At 42.8% G+C, this 20,243-nt stretch overlaps 2 protein-coding genes across 3 annotated transcripts in view; both read left to right on the plus strand.

Moving 5' to 3' along the window:
- Positions 1-1,626: 1,626 nt before the first annotated feature.
- On the plus strand, positions 1,627-14,790 carry LOC310699404 (5-hydroxytryptamine receptor 3A-like). 2 transcript variants are annotated; one of them, XR_014522069.1, is made up of 10 exons: positions 1,627-1,988; positions 3,674-3,831; positions 4,148-4,192; positions 4,300-4,409; positions 5,806-5,972; positions 7,896-8,056; positions 10,018-10,228; positions 12,402-12,575; positions 13,144-13,802; positions 13,894-13,923. XR_014522069.1 is itself a non-coding variant. In XM_083487210.1 (9 exons), the coding sequence occupies exons 1-9, from the start codon at positions 1,865-1,867 to the stop codon at positions 13,410-13,412; spliced, it is 1,419 nt and encodes a 472-aa protein (XP_083343336.1). In that variant the 5' UTR covers positions 1,627-1,864; the 3' UTR covers positions 13,413-14,790. The 2 variants fall into 2 exon arrangements, 1 of the variants encoding a protein (XP_083343336.1); XM_083487210.1 differs by having other exon boundaries at positions 13,144-14,790.
- The window catches only part of LOC310700899 (uncharacterized protein), a 30,036-nt gene continuing 24,577 nt past the window's right edge, over positions 14,785-20,243 (plus strand). Inside the window, exons 1-6 of the mRNA XM_083490854.1 lie at positions 14,785-15,694; positions 16,570-16,727; positions 17,089-17,133; positions 17,233-17,342; positions 18,254-18,423; positions 19,699-19,859. Coding sequence (XP_083346980.1) covers positions 15,649-15,694; positions 16,570-16,727; positions 17,089-17,133; positions 17,233-17,342; positions 18,254-18,423; positions 19,699-19,859 — 690 coding nt within the window. The 5' untranslated portion in view covers positions 14,785-15,648. The remainder of the gene's footprint in view (positions 15,695-16,569; positions 16,728-17,088; positions 17,134-17,232; positions 17,343-18,253; positions 18,424-19,698; positions 19,860-20,243) is intronic.

Here is a 20,243-nt window from a genome sequence, read left to right on the forward strand (position 1 = left end):
TCCCGGGGTTCTTTTTTTGCCTAAACTTGATGGGGGCCACTTTCCATTGGTCTGCACAAGAAGTACTCCCTTTATTCACGTTTTTTACACCCTGGCTCAGATGTTAAGCAGCTAACTGCCTGCAGAAGAAGGAGAAGAAAGAGATGACCTAAAAAAGTTAAAGGTTTCCTGGTTGAACCATTAAAAGCTGCAGCAAGAAACTCTCGCGAGCTAGGAGAGTTTCACCACCAGGCAATGCGGAAGGGAAAATGGAGGGCAGCAATAAACAGCAGGAGATGGCATGGAAATTAAAAGCAACCCGCCGTCGTCTCAGAAACATGTGAAGTTTAACTTCTTTTAAAAAGCCATCGTCCACTACCTCGTGCTTTATACCTTCTGTTTACCAATACCGCCCTGTGTCTGCAAGTGACCGCGTGGCCTAATGGATAAGGCGTCTGACTTCGGATCAGAAGATTGAGGGTTCGAGTCCCTTCGTGGTCGATACGTTTTAGTGGTTCAATAATAATCCCGAAATATAGGACCAATAAATATCAGACGAAACATCTAACTGGAATTTAATTAGTTCCGTGTGCGAAACGTGCGCCCCAGTCCCACCCCGAAAGCGAGCTGCCCCTTCACGCGTGTTCTTAATCCTATCGTCCAATCAGTTTTATGCCGAAACAAAACAGAAAATGATACACAGTCGCGGAAGGGGGCGAGTTCCATATTTACAGAGCACTAAACTAAAAAGACTTTCAGGTACAGTGGATCAGTGATTGCAAGCATTCCATGTTTTTAAAACCGCTTTTCCCGCAGGTCTGTTTGCGCAAATAGCCTTCCTCTCTCGTAGGCTGAAATGAACTCAGAGCGCCTGCGAAGGACTACAACTCTGAAAATTAATTCTGCTCATCACATAAACAAAGGTAGTATTTATTAGACAGTTGCTTTGTGAGATGAAGGAAATAATGAAGCATCTGGTAGCATATAGCCCCAGTGGCCTAATGGATAAGGCACTGGCCTCCTAAGCCAGGGATTGTGGGTTCGAGTCCCATCTGGGGTGGGAAAGAATTAGAAATTTTGCTTTTTAGGGCAGCAGAGATCTTGACATCGTTCAGGACTCATCTCCCCTTTCTAAAGAGGTGGGGCAAGCTCACACTTCACTTTACCTGAAAGTCTCAGCTTCGTATAAAAGCTTTCACATTAAATCATATTATGTCACGGTATACAAAAGGAGCAACACCATGTGTTTACAAATAAATAAGTTCCATTCTTTTATATTATAATATCTATATTTATTGTATCTATACCAAGAGAATTCTTTTCAAAGCATCCATGCTGAGCTCCTCCTCAGGGCCAGTAACCACCCCTCGCTTTTCGTTTACCTTCCATAGAATGGCAGCAACTGCTTTCCTTTCCTTTTTAAAGATGTACTTTATATTACATGCCAGTGTCTTGCAGTTGACTAGACTGGAATATACAATTGTACACAAGTCAATGTATTGCCATCTACCAGCAGTGGAAGAAACCAAGGAAGAATATGGTTAAATATCGCATTGCAATTCAGAAAAAGATCTGTACCGGGAAACAGTAGTAAGGGGAAAGTCTTGACAGACATTTGGCAGAATGAAACATTGCAGTGACAGTGGATTGACACTTTAAACCAAAAGTCCTCCCCCGCCAAAAACCCTCTTTTTTTTCTTCCTTATACTCACCAGCTAAAATCATTTGTCTTCTTACCACACTTCTGCTGAAGCAGCTCTCAGCTGCTGATATCCACTATCGCAACCCCTCAAGAAACCGCTTCAGGGTCCATGTGTGACTTAGCATGCTTGGGCCTTAATTCCGGCTTGTTCAGGTACTATAAGAAATTTGACTCATCACCAATATGGCAGGCAAGGTCTTCACCAGTCACCTGACACAAGAAATGATGAGGTCATATAAACCCAGATTCCAAGGAAGTGTCAAAATGGAGGCTAACCTCAGGTCTTGGACTCTGATCATCTTTCAAGGTTGGAGTGTAGTACTGAGTCAGGAAAACCACATAACAACAACATACCTAACACTTCAAGAGACCATATAACACCGATCCTGAAAGGCCTACATTGGCTTCCACAATTCCGAGCACAATTCAAAGTGTTGGTGCTGACTCTTAAAGCCCTAAACAGCCTTGACCCAGTGTACCTGAATGAGCCTCTCCACCCCCATCGTTCAGCCCAGACACTGAGGTCCAGCTCCGAGGGTCTTCTGCTGGTTCCCTCACTGCAAGAAGTGAAGTTACAAGGAACCAGGCAGAGGGCCTCCTTGGTAGTGGCACCCTCCCTCTGAAACACCCTCCCATCAGATGTCAAGGAAATAAACAACTATCTGACTTCTAGAAGACATCTGAAGGCAATCCTGTATTGGGAAATTTTTAATGCCTAATGTTTTACAATTTTTTATGTGTTGTAAGCCGCCCAGAGTGGCTGGGGAAACCCAGCCAGACAGGCGTGGTATAAATAATAAAATTAGTAGTAGTAGTAGTAGTACAGACTTATAATAAAAAGTAATGATATTTCAATACTCTTGAAAATTCAAATAAAATAATGAGGGGAGTTGGATGGAAGTGCCGTGTGGGATTTTTATGTACAGTAATCTAGAAGGGGGCGTGTGTTTAAAAAGGATGAGACGTATGACCTTAAACCAAGAGTGGCGTGAGTACCAGTAGCTCTGCAGATATTGTTGGACTTCAATTCCCATTAGCCCCAGGCAGCATGGCCAATGCTTAGGAATAATGGGAGTTGCAGTCCAGCAACATTTGGAGGGTCACAGGCTCCCCATTTGCATTATAAACTGTAGTTTTATGAAGTACGCAAAGGATCTGTCATAGAGTTTTGGCCATGCTGAGATGAAATGGATATATGTGGCCAGGGTGGAAATACCCACAGGTTCTATTCTGCATTTCATCAAGACAAGCGCTTTGCATTTTCCAAGAGGCAGGTGCATGGTGCCTGATGTCTAATTACAATATTTGTCATCATAACAGTGTTTGCAAAGAGTGCATCAAAATAACATAATTATCTGGAAAGCAACATCCGAATCACAAAGGGGAAGAAGTAATGGACACTAATGGGTAACCAGATTTTTAATTAAGCACAAAGATCAAGATGAAGAGAAAGAAAATGTTTTAGGGAATTTGTATCCACTTCAGGCCAACAGGGAGGCATGGGCAGATGTGCAGAGCTGATAAAGTAAGGAGCAAATGCATGGAAATGACATTCAAAACCAGAGATGTGAAATACATTACCCCACAGCCACGGGAGGTTTCCATTTCATACAAGAAATACTGCTGCTCCTCATTTCAGTAAACCTAGCAGCCTAGAACATTTTTGATTCTACTATTAAAAAGCATTTGGACCTACTCAGAGAATGTGGAAAGCTGTTATGATGAGTTTTCTTCTCTCCTGGGTGCCAGGTAAGAGCATTTATTCTCTTCCCTCCAGCTCTACTAGCTGATAAATCAACTAAAATACATGATGGAATGTAGGATGGATGTTGGAATGAAGGACAGTAATTTCTCCAGTTCACTGGCTTTCGAAATGATGGTAGACAGCACAGCAAGAGGAAAGGAAGGATACTGTGGGACTCTGCCTAGAACACAGACTTTTGAATCTTACCATACTGAGACATTCATCTTCTCATTTTGTTCCTATTCCAGAAGCCACCCAGAAACAGATTTGTGGTTACTATGATGTGGCCAAGTACCTCAACATCTCTTCTAATAAGGATCTCTTCTCATACACCATCCCCAAGAGAAATTGGGAAGAATCTTTAAAAGTTGATCTAGACTTCACCTTGGTGTCCATCCTTTCAGTGGTAAGAGAGAATAATCATTACATGTCTGGTCTCCAGTGATAAGACTAAGCAAAAATATTGAGGAGGGGGGAAAGAAAGGAAAGGGAAGTTGGAGCAGGGGAATAATTGTTGGGGTAGAATAACAAAACACTCATGTGCTAGTTTAGTAGCTGCAATTCCAGCAGGGCCACCAGCAGATCAGCCAGCAGAGGAGCAGGAATTTTAAAAGAGGGTCATCCATCTCCCTCCCACCCTCCGGTAGTGCTACTATCTGTCTTAATTTTCTAGGGCGGGAAGAAGAGAATACATTAATCTTTACCCTTTTGCTTCTTTGCAGCAAGAAAAATTGCAGGTGGTCACATTCTATTTCTGGCTTTATGTGGTAAGGTCCTCTTTCTTCTCTGCAAGTAACAAACAGATTCATCCTCCCATGAGAACCCAGAGGAGATTTAAAAAACAACAAGCTAATATAATTTTTCCTTCCACTAGACCTGGAAAAATGATTTCATCTCATGGGATCCCTTGGATTTCTGTAACATTACAAGGATCACTCTTCCTGTGAAACTATTTTGGACTCCAGACATTTACATAGATGAACGGTAATGCTGCTTTTAATCAATGTGGAATGTGGCATTTTGAGGGCAAATTTGCAGCGTAGCCCTGAAACCACATTACAATTTCCATGCCCAGGCATTGAGAAGTCTGCCTGCCATGATAGCTAGATGTTTAGCAGCACTGGGATAGAGGATGAGCACAAATGTGGGCAGCATTGCCAGGACTAAGCCAAAAGCTTGTGAATTTTGCATTGTGTGGCTGAGTTTAGGTTACCTTGGGTTTCCCTGGCACAGAGCTAAATGAAATATAATCTTCCCCAACCACCCATCTATCATGCAAAATAGCCACCATCCTACAAATGCTGTGGTAGATTGCTTGAAATACTTGGTTTTACTGGCTTAAATTCTTAAATGGTGGTATTATTATTATTATTATTATTATTATTATTATTATTATTATTATTTAGTACTTGGGTTATTAAATAACATACCGCAAGTTGTTTGAAATTGAATCTAACACCAGGATTTAAAGGTTTTATTTTTGTTCTGCCTTTCTTCCCCCACCTCTAGCTAAGGATGATATAATTTAGGTGTCTGTGAAAAGAACCATAGATGGTTTCTGAGTGAGGGGGGGGGTGCTAAGGGGGACACAGTGAGTGGAGCTTGGGTTCTGCAAGCCAACAGCATTTTGGAAGTGCTGACCACCTCTCTCTTGAGACCTGGTGTGGGAGCAGTGGACTTTGGAAGGTTTCAACCGTGCTATTTGTAAATAAACAGATATTACAAAATGCCACAAGCCTCCTTCTGGGGGGGGGACAGGTAGGGGCCACACACCTGGAACATCTCACCACTGAGAGAAGTGATGTGATCTAACATTATCATTACTATTCCGATCCCCAGACATTTTTGTGACAGCTGCTGAATATTGCAAAATATTGGAAATATTTTGGTTGGAAAATTAAAAAATTACAGAATCCACCTGGGCTTTCCTATAAGGTGACATTGTTTATATGGGAACATATTAATGTCTTATTTGTATATTATAAATGTTTTCATAACACCCTTTGGTTATATTTTATACTCTATTATATTTTATACTCTATTTGGTTGTTGTATTGACAAAGAGGGTTTCAATGTAGGAGCCAAACCTATAAATTGTCTCTTCCTTCTGCATCTCACATCCATCCTTTGAAGTACACTTCTTCAGGTTGTCCCCAGCATTCTCTTTTGTTTGCTTGCTGCATCCATGCAAACCCTGCTGTTCGTTTCAGATCATCCACCCATTGCATAGGTGGCTTTCCCCTTGGTCTTTTAAAATGGTAGGGTCTCCACACTACTACTCATCTCTTGCCACATGCCCTGCTTAAGTCCATTTTTACTAATGCAGGTTGTCTAATATGTACAAAATGCTAAGCTTTCCTTACGATAACCGTATCTTTAGGGCCGATGAAGACAAGTTCACACTCAGCCCTATGGCATTTGTCAAATCCGATGGCTACATTCATTTGCTTCAAACCTACCGACTCACTTCATCCTGCGGTCTGGATGTCCATGCATTTCCTTTCGATAAACAAAAATGCAACTTAACCATGACCACAATATGTTCAGGTAACACAGCCAAGCACAGCTGTATTTCTTTGAACTGTCATGATTGTTTGATTCTATCTCTCCATCCATGTACTTTTGAATGCACACTCCCAATTGGTACCCCATATGCTCACTCTTCAACCTTCACAATTCACCCCTTTCCCACCTAGGTCTTGCTTGCCAAGCCTGCCAGACCTACCACCCCTTGTTAAACCTTTACACCACTCCCGAATCAGCTTCCCAACACCCAACTCCTCTTAACTCCCCAACCCCCACGTCTCTTACAGCTTCCTAAATCTCCCAATTCTCCCACAGCTCACCCCACCCTTCCCTTTATACTTTTACAAATCTCTCCCTTTGCAACTCATCAACTTCACCACCACCACAAAGGGCAAAAAGACTTTCCTCTTCACCCCAACAGCAGTGGTGACAACAACAGGGTTAGCATAGCTGTTGTTGTGTGAAGGAGAAACCCCTGCATTTCAAAATGCGGGCATTTTTCTCTCCTTCTCTGAGCAGCAATCATAGCAGAAACTTTGGGGTGGGGTAGATGTTGGAGAGACCTTTGCCCCTTTACCCTCCCCACCCTCAATGGCAGTGGAATCAGAGGTGGAATGTGGGGTAGAACTGTCCTTCCTGCTCCTTTGTGGCCTGATCACTCTACCCATGTCTTTACACTGCTCTCTCACTCTGCCTACCTGGCATATCCAACCTGCAGTTTGCATGGCTGCCTATTGGTGGCCATGAAAACTGCTGCATGATGACAGCCTTACAATTTTATTATATAGAAAGATAGGATTAGGTTGCATCCAACTAAGACCTACTCAGAGTAGACCCGTTGAAATAATGGACCTGAGTTAGCCATGCCCATTAATTTCAATAGGTTTATACGGATAGGACTAGCACTGGGCACAAGGCATTAATAATAATAATAATAATAATAATAATAATAATAATAATAATTTATACCCCGCCCATCTGGCTGAGTTTGCCCAGCCACTCTGTGCGGCTCCCAATCAAGTGTTAAAAACAATACAGCATTAAATATTAAAAACTTCCCTGAACAGGGCTGCCTTCAGATGTCTTTTAAAGATAGGATAGCTGCTTATTTCCTTCACATCTGAAGGGAGGGTGTTCCACAGGGTGGGCGCCACTACCGAGAAGGCCCTCTGTCTGGTTCCCTGTAACCTCACTTCTCGCAATGAGGGGACCGCCAGAAGGCCCTTGGCGCTGGATCTCAGTGTCTGGGCTGAACGATTGGGATGGAGACGCTCCTTCAGGTATACAGGACCGAGGCCATTTAGGTAAATATAGTATGTTTACTAATAAATATATTTACTTAAATATGTTTAAGTAAATATAGTATTTACTTACTATATTTCTTATCTGCCCTTCACCAGGAGGTTAACACTGTACACTCAACTTGTGCCTTTCCAAATGTGCCTTATGTTTCCTGTTTTCCACATCTTTCTTCACTCTCTCCCTATTATCACTCTTTATTGTATGCTTGCTCCCCCTGCCAATGCCCCCAGGTCAAAGTCTTCTCTCAATTTTGAGAGTTGCTCCCATGGGAGGCTGACCATGTGTTTGCTATTGGTATATCACTACCAATTTGGGTGTGATGCCACACTGGGGCTTAATTCGCACACTGAGCAAGCTGTGGGACAAGATGGAACAATTATGGCACAACCTCAAAAGGAAGGCCTAAGAGGGGTGACAGACTTCACTACTGAAGTATATACACAGTCTGTGTTCCTAACGGGTTCATCAGCTTTATGTTTCATGTTGTGTGGAGATTGCACAAATCCAAACAGCCAGTAGTATTTCTCATATATATATATATATATATATATATATATATATATATATATTACTGAGGATGTGATTGTGATTTTCTATACTGCCCTAAACTAACAACCTTCGTTTGTCTTCTGCTGAATCTAGATAAGGAAATACTATTGAAGAGCTCTAAATCTTCCATGAAAGCAAACCAAGATAGTCACAAAAGTTTCTTGAGCAGTGGAGAATGGAAGTTTGAGGAACTGAGGATCATAGAGCACACCTTGGAATATGATATAAGCAACTTTAGTATTGTCACTTATGAGGTATTTGGTTTCTAATATATTTAGAAAACATGGGAACACTGAAAGATATCCCTATATATCTAGTGTTCGGTTTTATGCTTAAGACAGAGTTTGTGTTCATTTTTATGCTTAAGCAAAATTTCAGGAATTCTGCTTAAATTTTTAGGGTAGTAAATTTACCTAGATGAAGGTCTACCAGGCTTGTATGTTGAGCACACTGCTTTATGGGCAGCTTACAGGCATCAGGCGTGTTGCCTCAATGTCTTCCACATGCACTGCGTCAGGCAGATTTTGAGCCACACATGGCAGGACAGAGTCTCAAGCAAAGATGTGCTCTTGCAAGCCCACATTCTGAGCATGTCTACACTCCTGTCTCAGTCACATCTATGTGGGCAGCTTGGTCATGTCCACAGAATGGAATATGGCAGGACCCCCAGGGATGTGCTTTATGGGGAGCTGGCTTCAGGCACAAAGCCCATTGGCCGACCAACTCTGTGTTACAGAGGCTGGCAACATCAACCCCACCGTGTGGAAATCCCATGCAGATAACTGCAGAGCCTGGAGACAAGCAGTCAGGTCATGCATCCACAGCTGTGACCAGAGAAGGAATGACTGCTGGGAGGAATGCAGAGAGAGGAAACGCCATGGTGCATCTGCAGCAGCACAGCTGGGTGCCTTCATCTGCCCCAGCTGCAACAAAACATGTCTCTCCCATATTGATCTCTACAGCCTCAACAGCAGGCAATGTGCCTCTCCAACGGTTTGACTTCACTCCCCAAAGGCACATCCTTTACTGTCTCCTGAGACAGAAGGATGCCAACCAACCATTACTGGCTCATTTTCAAAAAGACAAATCAACTGTCCTTTGCAATATGTTGACAATGGACACTTTGATTTTAAGTAATCGTTCAAGCTGCAGCAATACAAACAGAATAGCATCCTGAGGTTGCAATCCTATGCACACTTATCTAGTAAGATCATTGAAGAAGCACCATATTTTTCGCTCTATAAGACGCACCAGACCACAAGACGCACCTAGTTTTTGGAGGAGGAAAACAAGAAGAAAAAAATTCTGAATCTCAGAAGCCAGAACAGCAAGAGGGATCGCTGTGCAGTGAAAGCAGCAATCCCTCTTGCTGTTCTGGCTTCTGTGATAGCTGCGCAGCCTGCATTCGCTCCATAAGACGCACACACATTTCCCCTTACTTTTTAGGAGGGAAAAAGTAAGTCTTATAGAGCAAAAAATATGCTAAGCATGCATTGGGTTAGTAGATGAGTTGCAGAAGCAAGCACAACCTGGGTTCTTCCAGATGACCTGTTTATTTAGTTTGTTTGTGGGCAGGTTAGATGTTGTCGTGTCAAATACAGTGTTATCCCACACTTTCCATGAAACATTTTAAAGGTAAAGGTAAAGGGACCCCTGACCATTAGGTCCAGTCATGGCCGACTCTGGGGTTGCGGCGCTCATCTCGCTTTATTGGCCGAGGGAGCCGGCGTACAGCTTCCGGGTCCTGTGGCCAGCATGACTAAGCCGCTTCTGGCGAACCAGAGCAGTGCACGGAAACGCTGTTTACCTTCCCGCCGGAGCGGTACCTTTTTATCTACTTGCACTTTGACGTGCTTTTGGAAGAGAGAAAATAATGGTCTCACCTACTCTCCCCCCCCCAAAATTTTTTATTGATTTTCACATTTATCACAAAGAAAAACAAAAACATTACAAAACACAAAACAAAGAAAAAAGACACAAAAAAGAATTATCACTTCATATCCCTAATTTCATTACATTGACAACTGACTTCCTCAAATCCCCTCTAACTGAATTTCATTATATCACCTGTTTAACAGTTCTCCAAATGGTCTCACCCAGTCTTAGGCTGCTAAGACTAAGGACCATGGGCAAATTGATGCTACTAGTGAGACTGAAAGGATAGTACCATTCTTTGCTGTAATCTTCATTCTTGTTTTGTCCTTTTTTGGGACAGGTTTCTATGAAGAGGCAATCCATTTTGTATGTGTTGGTTCTGATCCTGCCAACTTTTACTCTGTTCTTGCTGGATATGGCTATTTCTTATGCGTTTGCTTGCCCTGGAGAAAAGATTGCTTTCAAAGTGACACTGATCCTGCAAGTCTCACTCTTGTCATTGATTCTGAATGATATGCTACCGTCAGCATCAGATGATCCACCAGTCATAGGTAACCACCTTTTACTGCACAGATTATTCAGCCCTGGCAGCCTTTGAACAGTTGGGGGGGCTGTCAAATAGTTTTGGTTGCTTTCATTGGACCTACTCACATTGTGGTCCAGCAAGCAGGTCCCTGAGTCAGTAACTGATTTTTAGCTGGAGATATTATTTTGTAAATCGTAATTACCTGGCATTGTACAGAACTAGAATAAAGATACTCCTTATCATTTGTTTAGTACATATTAAAGCACTTCAGTGACATGAACTTGCAGATCTTACAGCAGCTCTGCAAGGTATCTTGGTATTATTATCCATATATCTCCGATGTGGGGAAAGAATGAGAGAGTTTAGCTAGCCACCCTGAGAGATTTGTCCCAGGGAAGACATCCTGTTTTGCAGCTGCTATGCTATAGTAGCTTTTAGTTCAACACTGGCAGTACCCATTGACCTCCGCATGAGATAGGGAAAGAAGGGTCTCTTTAACGCCTTCCTACCAATTGCGAATAGGGACGCGGGTGGCGCTGTGGGTAAAACCTCAGCGCCTAGGACTTGCCGATCGTCAGGTCGGCGGTTCGAATCCCCGCAGAAGGGTGCGCTCCTGTTGCTCGGTCCCAGCACCTGCCAACCTAGCAGTTCAAAAGCACCCCGGGTGCAAGTAGATAAATAGGGACTGCTTACCAGCGGGAAGGTAAATGGCATTTCCGTGTGCTGTGCTGGCTCGCCAGATGCAGCTTGTCACGCTGGCCATGTGACCCGGAAGTGTCTTCGGACAGTGCTGGACCCTGGCCTCTTAAGTGAGATGGGCGCGCAACCCCAGAGTCGGACACGACTGGCCCGTACGGGCAGGGGTACCTTTACCTTTACCTTTTTACCAATTGCGAACAGCAGCAAAGGCCTGCAGTGTGCTATGCATCTCTGACAAAGGTTTGCACAGCACAATCTTCTAGTGAACAACAGCATGAGTCTAACCATGCCCATCCCTGAGTAAGTCCTATTGAAGTCAATGTGACTTACTCCCAGGAGTTAGGAGTGCACCCCAGTTGAGTTAAATCCTCAATGTTCTATGGATTGGAAGTTGGCACTCCTTCAAGGAAAAGGTGGGACAAAGGAACAGATGGCCAAAGCCACTTTAATCGCTGCCACAGCACCAGGATTTATAGAACCCAGGGTCCACAGAACCAGAGATGGGACAGGTGTTTCCACTTAGGCCTGAGGAACCCCAGTACATGGCCAGTCCAACAGCACAGGAATCACACCAAGTGGGAGGCCATGGGACCCAAGAGCAATGTCCATTTTCGGGCCAGAAGGTGGCCCTTTAAGGGAGTCTGGATTTCCAAAAGGCAGTGGTTCATATAAGAGTTGTGGACTGATAGTAGAGGCCTCAGTCCAGTTCCAACTCCAGTTTGAGCAACTTGTCCCCTAGGAACTCTCCGTGGTGCTGCAACAACTAACCAGTCTTGTCCTATGGGTTCCTCTGCAGGAGAAGGGCAGGAAGACAGAAGTAGTCTTTTTAATGATGAATCTATTTGATTGGCCATGGAAATCCCTATTTCTCTCTATTTCACTATTATGCATTTCAGAGAGAAGGATTCCATGCTAGCCAAAGAGGGCAAGATGACTCGGTTTTGTGTTTCAATGCTTTGGTGTATTTTTGGATTTATCCTTATTTTATACCTTCTAAAATCTACAAAGTGTGTGAGTTTTGGGGCATTTAATTCCCATAAAGGAGAACTAGAGCTTCTACAAGTTTCTGCAAGCAATCTGGCCCATTTGCCACTGTAGTTACACTGGTGATCGGATGCCCACAAAATCTGGTGGGGAGAAGAACCATCACCCATTGTCACTATCCCAGGCTCCATCTACAAACGCTGACACCACCATCACTACACTTCCCCCACATTCCTTTGGAGTTAGACCTAATTCCTACTCAAGTTATTTCAAGCTCCCCCAAAACGACCGTCATCTTTACCATACATACATCCCATCACAGACAAAACATCTACAGACATAGGAGCACCAAACCAGCAACCCACGTTACTTGTGTGGTCCCTACAGCATATCTTCTCAGTGCCACAACACTCCCCATTTCTTTTCTGCCTCCTGCCAGGCCCCTCCCACTCTAGAGTAAAAGAACAGTCGCCTGAAGGGCCAAATATTTACCATCCATTTCTTCTCCAACACAGCCATGTTTTTCACTGGGATATTTGTATTTATGGTCTTTGGTATCCTGGAGAATGCTTTCGTACTCTATCTTAAACAGAAGAAACCAGAGTCCCCACCCTTCATGAGGAATAAATTTATGAATATAATTCTGAGAAAGAAGAAAAAGCAATCTGAGAAGCCTGTGGCTGATTTAGGTAAGCACTTTCCAAAATGTTTTTTATTTTTCTTACATAATGGAGAAAAAGATCAATAAAGAGGGAGAAGGGGGCAAATGTCAAGCACCATAATCCAGTGCTTTAAAAAAAACCCAAATCCTTTTCACAGTTCATTTTTAGGAGTACGTGAAGGATTGGCTATTTATTTAGTTTTTTATTTAGCTAATTTATGGGTCACTTCATGGCATAAAGTCATGGAGACAATGTCCAGTCCTTCCTGAATGTACAGCTGGAACAAGGCTGAGTTTATTTCTGTGTAATGTAATAAATGGACTTGAGGCACCAGGCTGTCCCCATTACTCCTCTGATGAAAGAGGTAAGAACATTGTCCAGGATCCATTGTCCAGGAATTGAGATAGTAGAAACCCACTGGACGACCTTCAGGATTTCTTAGGTTGCTTCGTCAGGTGAACCAAATGCCAGAATTTAGAATCAAAACAGCCAGTAGTTTTTTAACTCTCCATTTTTAATTCTCAAACAATGTCTGTTCCTACATAGGATTTTCTTAACATGTGAACATATACAGTCTTCATTTTCTTCCACGCAGGCGACGGGCTGCCCAAAGGGAGCCAGCAGGCAGGCAGATCATCCTTGTCAGAAAAGTGCCGTGAAGAAGAGAGTTTGGTGTTTCTGAAACATATTAATGCAGAATTGCAACAGATCAGGAAACATCTCTCCCTAGAAGAATGCCAGGATGACTCTGAATCAGTTGTGTGGGATAATATGATCCTCCTTGTGGAGAAAGGGCTTTATTTTACCCGCCTGATTTTCTCACTCATCTTTTTAACTTTTGTTGTAGTGCAGTGGACATGCTAAATTATATATTATTGGTATTTGTGGTAGACCAAGGAGTGCATAACCAATGCCTGTTGTACAATTATCCTAACTTACCAATCTGTTATTTGTATAAAATCAGCAAATGAGACTTGATAAAATGCCTCAGCCAAGTGGTGTTTGCTGTTGGAAGTGTGCTTACTAAAGTCAAAACCTTTCATGCTTGGAAATATGTAAAAACACTGCAAAATTTACGACTCAATCAAGCCTCGCAAAACCAATCATTCAGAAGTGCTGGTTTTTCAAGGCTTCATTGAGTGGCAAGTTTTCTGGCCTGGCGTCAGTATGTGGCATCCTCAAGCAGTTGCCAGGGCCCCAGCGAGGTTCTCTGCTGACACCACATTCATGCACTCCTTTGAAAAACATGTCTGGGTCCAGGAGTTGCCATTTAAATTTCCCACAATTCCCCAGAGCAATGCCTCGTTGGAGGCATTGTGGGAATTTTACACGGTAACTTCTGGAGACTGCTATCCAGGTACATCAGAGAAAAGCCATTGGTGTAAGATGGGGGCCTACGAGTAGACATTTTGCCAAGAGCTCCTTCAAAGCTTGAACCACCTCTGCACGTTTTGTCTTGTTTCAACGTACTTCCCAGAATAATCAGTACCTAAGGTTCAAAAACAGGAGTACTCTGATGAAGAGTTACCTGGCCGAAGAGGAAGATGAAGTAGAGGTGGTTCTGGCAAAAAAAAAAGAGAAGGTGGTCGTTTTAATATGATGTGGGTGGTGTAAGTATGGAAACTGAGTTCATCTAAGTTGTGTATCTATCATCCCTGCCATTGCTTGTCTTTTAAATGCTTAATAAACACCCACACTTAGCATGTCTAGTTCCCCACCCCTGTTTTTCCAACTGCACAATCTTTTCCACATCTTATGTCCAGCTGCACATACAAAAAAGAATTCCTGCCTTAAACTGAGGATGATTTCATATGTAATAGCGATAGCTTGTGGTAAGTTGAAAGTTCTCAAAGTTCATGAAAATGAACAGCACAAATAAACTAGCAACCGATTAACTCCACCATGCATGACAAGCTGCTGTGCTTCGTATATCATATGCCACACTGCTTGTGAGATAATTCTGAGCTACCTGTGCACTAGTGATGACTTGCTGGTCATGTAATAAGCTGCATATAATCTCGCCTTCCCAAATAACACACTTCATACTTTTATATTTCAGTATGGTAGTTTCCCCTGCTAACTGTAGTTTCTTGAGGGTGTCGGAAGTTCAAGATTCTTTGGGAGGAAGCCAAAGATAGTATTTATAAATAAAAGGTGCAATATTTCAACACTTTTGAAAGTTCAAATAAAATAACTAGGGGAGCTAAGTTTGAAGAAGGGGTGGGGAATTTTTATGCTATCACAAAGAGAAGATGGGGTGGTTTGTTTGTTTTTTTTAAAAAAGGATGAGAAGCATGGCCTTAAGTCAAGGATGGAGAACTTGTGGTCCTACAGATGCTGCTGGACTTCAATTCCCATGAGCCCCAGCCAGCCAGCATGGCCAAAGCTTAGGGACAATGGGAGTTGCAGTTCAGCAACATCTGGAGGTCACAGGATTCCCTCTGTGCTATGAACTGTAGTTATGTCCAAGAACCATGGCTCTGTCACAGGAATTTTGGGAGCATCTATACCAAACCACAATTCCCGGGATTCTTTGAAGACACCAATGATAATTAAACTGGGTTTAAACACCGTAGATATATGTGAGTAAGGTTGATATGCCTTCAGGCCCTACTGTGTATTTTACTAAGTGAAGTGTGTTGCATTTTCAAAGAGGCAGGAGTGTAGTGCCTGATATCTAATTACAATATTTGTCTTAACAACATTTGCAAAGAGTGCATTAAAAGAACAACTCATAATTGTCTGGAAAGAAACATCCGGACCTCAACGAGTAGTAAGTAATGCACACTAATGGGAAGCCAGATCCTTAATTAAACACAAAGCTAGAGGAAGCGAAAGCAAATGTTTTAGTTGGGTGATCCCAACAGGGAGAAATATACAGATGCTAATGCAGAGCCAATAAAGTTATGAGAAAATATCATTACGAGCAAATGCATGGAAATGAGATTCAAAACCAGAGATGTGAAATGCATTACCCCACAGCCAGGAGAGATCTCGATTTCACACAGAAATGTGGCTCTTCCTCACCGCTGCAAATTTAGCAGCCTAGCAGATTATTGCTTCTTCTCTTAAAGACACTTGGTTCTACTCTCAGAGAAGAATGTGGAGAGCTGTTATGATTAGTTTTCTACTCTCCTGGGTGCCAGGTAAAACCATTTCTTCTCCTCTCTCTAGCTTTAATAGCTGACAAATCAACTAAGAGACTTTATAGAAGGTAGGGTGGATGGTAGAATGAAAGGCAGCAGTTTCTCGAGTTCACTGGCTTTCGAAATAATGGGATACAGCAAAGGAAGAGGAGAGAAAGGATACTGTCTGACTCTGCCTAGATGCACCTCTTTGCTGGGGCTTTTGACACTTGAGATGTCTCTTTTTAGCATCCGCCTTATTTTTGTATTCTTAAGTTTCTTTAAACTGCTTTTAATGTTGTGTTTTCATATAATGTTGTGTTTTAATTGTAACTGGAAGGGAGAATAACATTATAAAAGAATAAAGGGGAATTGAAATGTATGAGGAAAAGACTGAGCAAGTGAAGGCTGGAATGTGAAGGTTGTGTTTGCAGGAGAACCATGCGAGAAGGATGTGTAGGAGCTATTGCTGTAACTGTTGAGGAAAAGGAGGGAGGGTTAAACCAGTATAAGCTAGTAGAAAGACGTATTGCCATATAGGGACATAACAGCCCCTTTGCTTCCCTGTGCTTGTAATTGTATAAATGTGTATACTTCTTTCATACTTGGTGTGCCATCCATAACTACTTGCTGGTTGAGGCTGTGTGAAACCAGCCTTCCAATATCTAAATAAATGTCCTATTTGACTAACAATTGGTGTCCGGATTCTGTTGGCCATCCAGGCTGAACCCACAGGGTATTGGGTACTGAACTCCAATATTTCCCCAGCATAACCAAACCTGGAACATTAGGTTGAAGAGCAGGTAATAAGTTGTAAACAAGAACAAGAACAGAACAAGGACTTCTGAATCTTACCATACTGACACATTCATCTTCTCATTTTGTCCCTACTCCAGAAGCCACCCAGAAACAGAATTGTAGGTATCACGATGTGGCTGAGTACCTGAACATCTCGTCTAATAAGGATCTCTTCTTATACACCATACCTCTGAATGATTGGGAAAAGCCTATAGAAGTTCAACTAGACTTCACCCTGGTGTCCATCCTTTCAGTGGTAAGAGAGAATAATCATTGCATGTTTGGTCTCCAGTGACGGGGCTAAGCACAGATACTGGGGAAGGGGGGGGGGGAGGAAAGGTTTGTTGGATGTGGGATGCTGCCTTACAAATGCAAACTGTTGGGGGAAATTGCAGAACAGTCGCTTACTGGATTCATAGCTTCAATTCTAGCTTGTGTGTGACAGACAGGGCCACCAGCAGTTCTGCCAGTGTGGGACAGGGTTTTTTTTAAAGAGGGACATCCATCTCCCACCCACCCACCTTCCAGTTGTACCACCAATATATCTGTGTCTGTGTTAATTCTCTAGGACAGGAGGAAAATAATGTGTTAATCTTTTCCCTTTTTGTTCCTTGCAGCAAGAAAAATTGCAGGTGGTCACATTCTATTTCTGGATGTATGTGGTGAGGGCCTCTTTCTTCTCTGTAAATAGCAAAGAGATCTATCCTCCCATGATTTGATTTGATTTTATTGTAAGTAATATATTTTTTTCTTTCCTCTAGTTCTGGGAGAATGAATTTGTCTCATGGAATCCCTTGGATTTCTGTAACATTACGAATATCACTTTGCCTGTGAACCTTTTTTGGACCCCAGATCTCTACATAGATGAACGGTAATGCTGCTTTTATCCCATGGTGAATGTGTTTCCAAACTGCATTTTGGGGGCAAATTCACAGGGTTGCTTTTGGTGCAGCCATGTACTGAAACCACTTTACCATATCCATTCCCAGGCATTGAGAAGGCTGCCTGCCATGATAGCCAGAGATTTAACAGCGCTGGGCTGGGGGCTGAGCACAAATGCAGACACCATTGCCAGGGCTAAGGCAAGAACCTGTGAATTTTGCATTGTTTGACTGAGTTCAGGCTGCCTCGAGTCTTCTTGGCACAGAGTTTGGTCTAAGGGCTCGTCCACATTCTGCTTGTTCTTCACCCCCAGTTTCCCGCTGATGAGATGGGAATAAATTAGAAAATTGTGCAAGTTTTGATTCATTATTCGTTTGTTATAAGTATTTCATATCATCATTCAGTCATATTTTATGTTTTATCATTGTCATGAAGTCACTGTCTACATGTTGACCCTTTAGATCAGGGGTAGTCAACCTTTTTATACCTACTGCCCACTAATGCATCTTTCTGGATGGTAAAATTTCCTTACTGCCCACCAGTGCTTGATGGAAGGAGGATTCAACTTTTGCCATAGAACCCCTGACCACCCATCTAGAATCCTGAAACGCCCACTAGTGGGTGGTAGGGACCAGGCTGACAACCCCTGCTTTAGTTGGTTGTTCCAACAAATAGTTGGTAGACCATGAGACTCTTAATCTCAGGGTTGTGGGTTTGAGCCCCACGTTGAGCAAACAGATTCCTTCATCGCAGGGGGTTGGACTAGATGACCCTTGGGGTCTCTTCCAACTTTACAGTTCTATGATTAACAATGAGGCTTCCCATGTAGGGGCCAGACTTAGGGGTTATCTAATCTGTGCAAAATGCAAAGCTTTCCTAATTACAATTCAATGTCTTTAGGGCAGATGAAGACAAGTTCACACAGAGCCCTTTTGCTTATGTATCAGCCGACGGTTCCATTCAAATGTTTCAAGCCTACCGACTGACTTCATCCTGCAGTCTGGATGTCCATGCGTTTCCTTTCGATCAACAAAAATGCAACATAAGCATAATGTCATCGATACATTCAGGTAAAACCATGTATTTCATTGAACTGGCATGATAGTTGGCTTCTCTCTCTTCATTTGTACCCTCTTGAATGCACACCCCCAATTTGCACCCCATAAACTCACTCTTATGTTGAACTCCAAACCACCACACTTCACCCCCTTTTCCACCTATCTCGGCAATTATTATAACCAGGGGCTGCAGCCCAGCTTGTGTGGCTCACCAACCCCACTAAACCCTACGCAGCTTGCCAACTCCCCTCCATTTACACCTCACCCAACCCCCAATCCCGCCACAGCTCTCCCAATGGCCCCAAAGCCCTAACAGCTTGCCCAACCCCCCCCCCTTGCACATCACCAACCCCTACCTCCAATGGGGTTGCCAACAAAGGGAGCATGGTTTCTGCTGTGGGAAGAGACAGGAATGGCTGCATTTTAAAATGCAGGTGTTTTTCGCACCTCACAGCAGCAGCGTGGGGGTGGGGGGAACGGATGAAGAGGAGATTTTCTCCCGTTTGTTCCACCCCTCCCCAACATTTATGGCATGGCTGCAGATGTGGTAAGAAACGAAAAATGCCTGAATTTCCAATTGCAGCATGATGACAGCCTTACAACTATATTATGTTCTAAGATAAGATTGGGTTAGTCAAGTCCATTATAGTGGTACCTCAGGTTAAGAACGTAATTCATTCCGGAGGTCCGCTCTTAACCTGAAACTGTTCTTATCCTGAGGTACCACTTTAGTTAATGGGGCCTCCCGCGCCGCCACACCACACAATTTCTGTTCTCATCCTGAAGCAAAGCATCTGTAACCTGAGGTACCACTGTACTTTCAATGGGTCGATGCGAAGTAGGACTAGCATGGGGAACAAGCCATTATTATTTGTTCGCTGTATTTCTTATCCACCCTTCATCAGGAGGTCCCCAGTATACACTCAGCTTGTGTCTTTCCAAAGGTGCCCTATGTTCCCTGTTTTCTGCATCTTTCTTCACTCTCTCTCCATTATCACTCTTCCCTGCATAGTTGCTCCCCTTGCCAATGGTCAAAGTCGCCTCTCAAAATTAATTCAGAGTTGCTCCCATTGGAGGCTGACCATGTGTGTGCTACTGATACATCACTACCATTTCTGGTGTGATGAAAAACCGGGGCTTAATTCACACACTGATTAAACTGTGGGACAAGATGGAACTGTTATGACACAACCTTAAAAGGAAGACCTAATATGGATGTGACTGTGATTTTTTTATACTGCCCTGAAGTAATAACCTTCCATATCATTTCTCTTCTACTGCCTCTAGATAAGGAAATGATAATAGTGAGCAACAAATCTTCCAAGAAGGCGAACCAAGATAGTCGCAAAAATTACTTGACCAGTGGGGAATGGAAGTTTGAGGAGCTGAGGATCATTGAGCACATCATGGAATATGATATAATTAACTTCAGTGCTGTCACTTATGAGGTATTTGGTTTCTAATGCATTTAAAAAAACATGGAAACAGAAAAAAATCTCCCCCTATGTAGCTAGTGTTTGTTTTTCATACTTACGAGTTTTAATCCACACTTATTTTCAGAACTGCTGCTTAGATTTTAGGTTAATTTTAAAGAGAGTAGTATGTTATTGGCTCATTTTCATTTCTTAAAAAAGAATGCAAGTGTTCTTTGAAATATGTTGAGGATGGACACTTCGATTAAAAACAAAACACGGTTAAGCCAACAGGGAAAACAATAAACCAGAAGTTAATTTGGGAGGAATGCTTGCCTAAATAGGTATGTCTACAGGAGCCAGTGGAATGCCAACGCTGATGGAGGCCTTTTGTATTTCAGCAAGGAGGGAGGCATTCCA

The sequence above is a fragment of the Podarcis liolepis genome, assembly GCF_965112155.1.
Source record: "Podarcis liolepis genome assembly, chromosome: 2".
In the NCBI taxonomy this organism is placed as follows: Eukaryota; Metazoa; Chordata; class Lepidosauria; order Squamata; family Lacertidae; genus Podarcis; species Podarcis liolepis.

Excerpts from the sequence above, each read along its gene's own strand:
- LOC310699404 (XM_083487210.1), top strand. The coding sequence starts at position 1,865 with ATGGCAGGCAAGGTCTTCACCAGTCACCTGACACAAGAAATGATGAGG. Across the intron at positions 1,989-3,673 it reads GACTCTGATCATCTTTCAAG|AAGCCACCCAGAAACAGATT; the intron begins GTTGGAGTGTAG and ends TTCCTATTCCAG. Across the intron at positions 10,229-12,401 it reads AGATGATCCACCAGTCATAG|CCATGTTTTTCACTGGGATA; the intron begins GTAACCACCTTT and ends TCTCCAACACAG.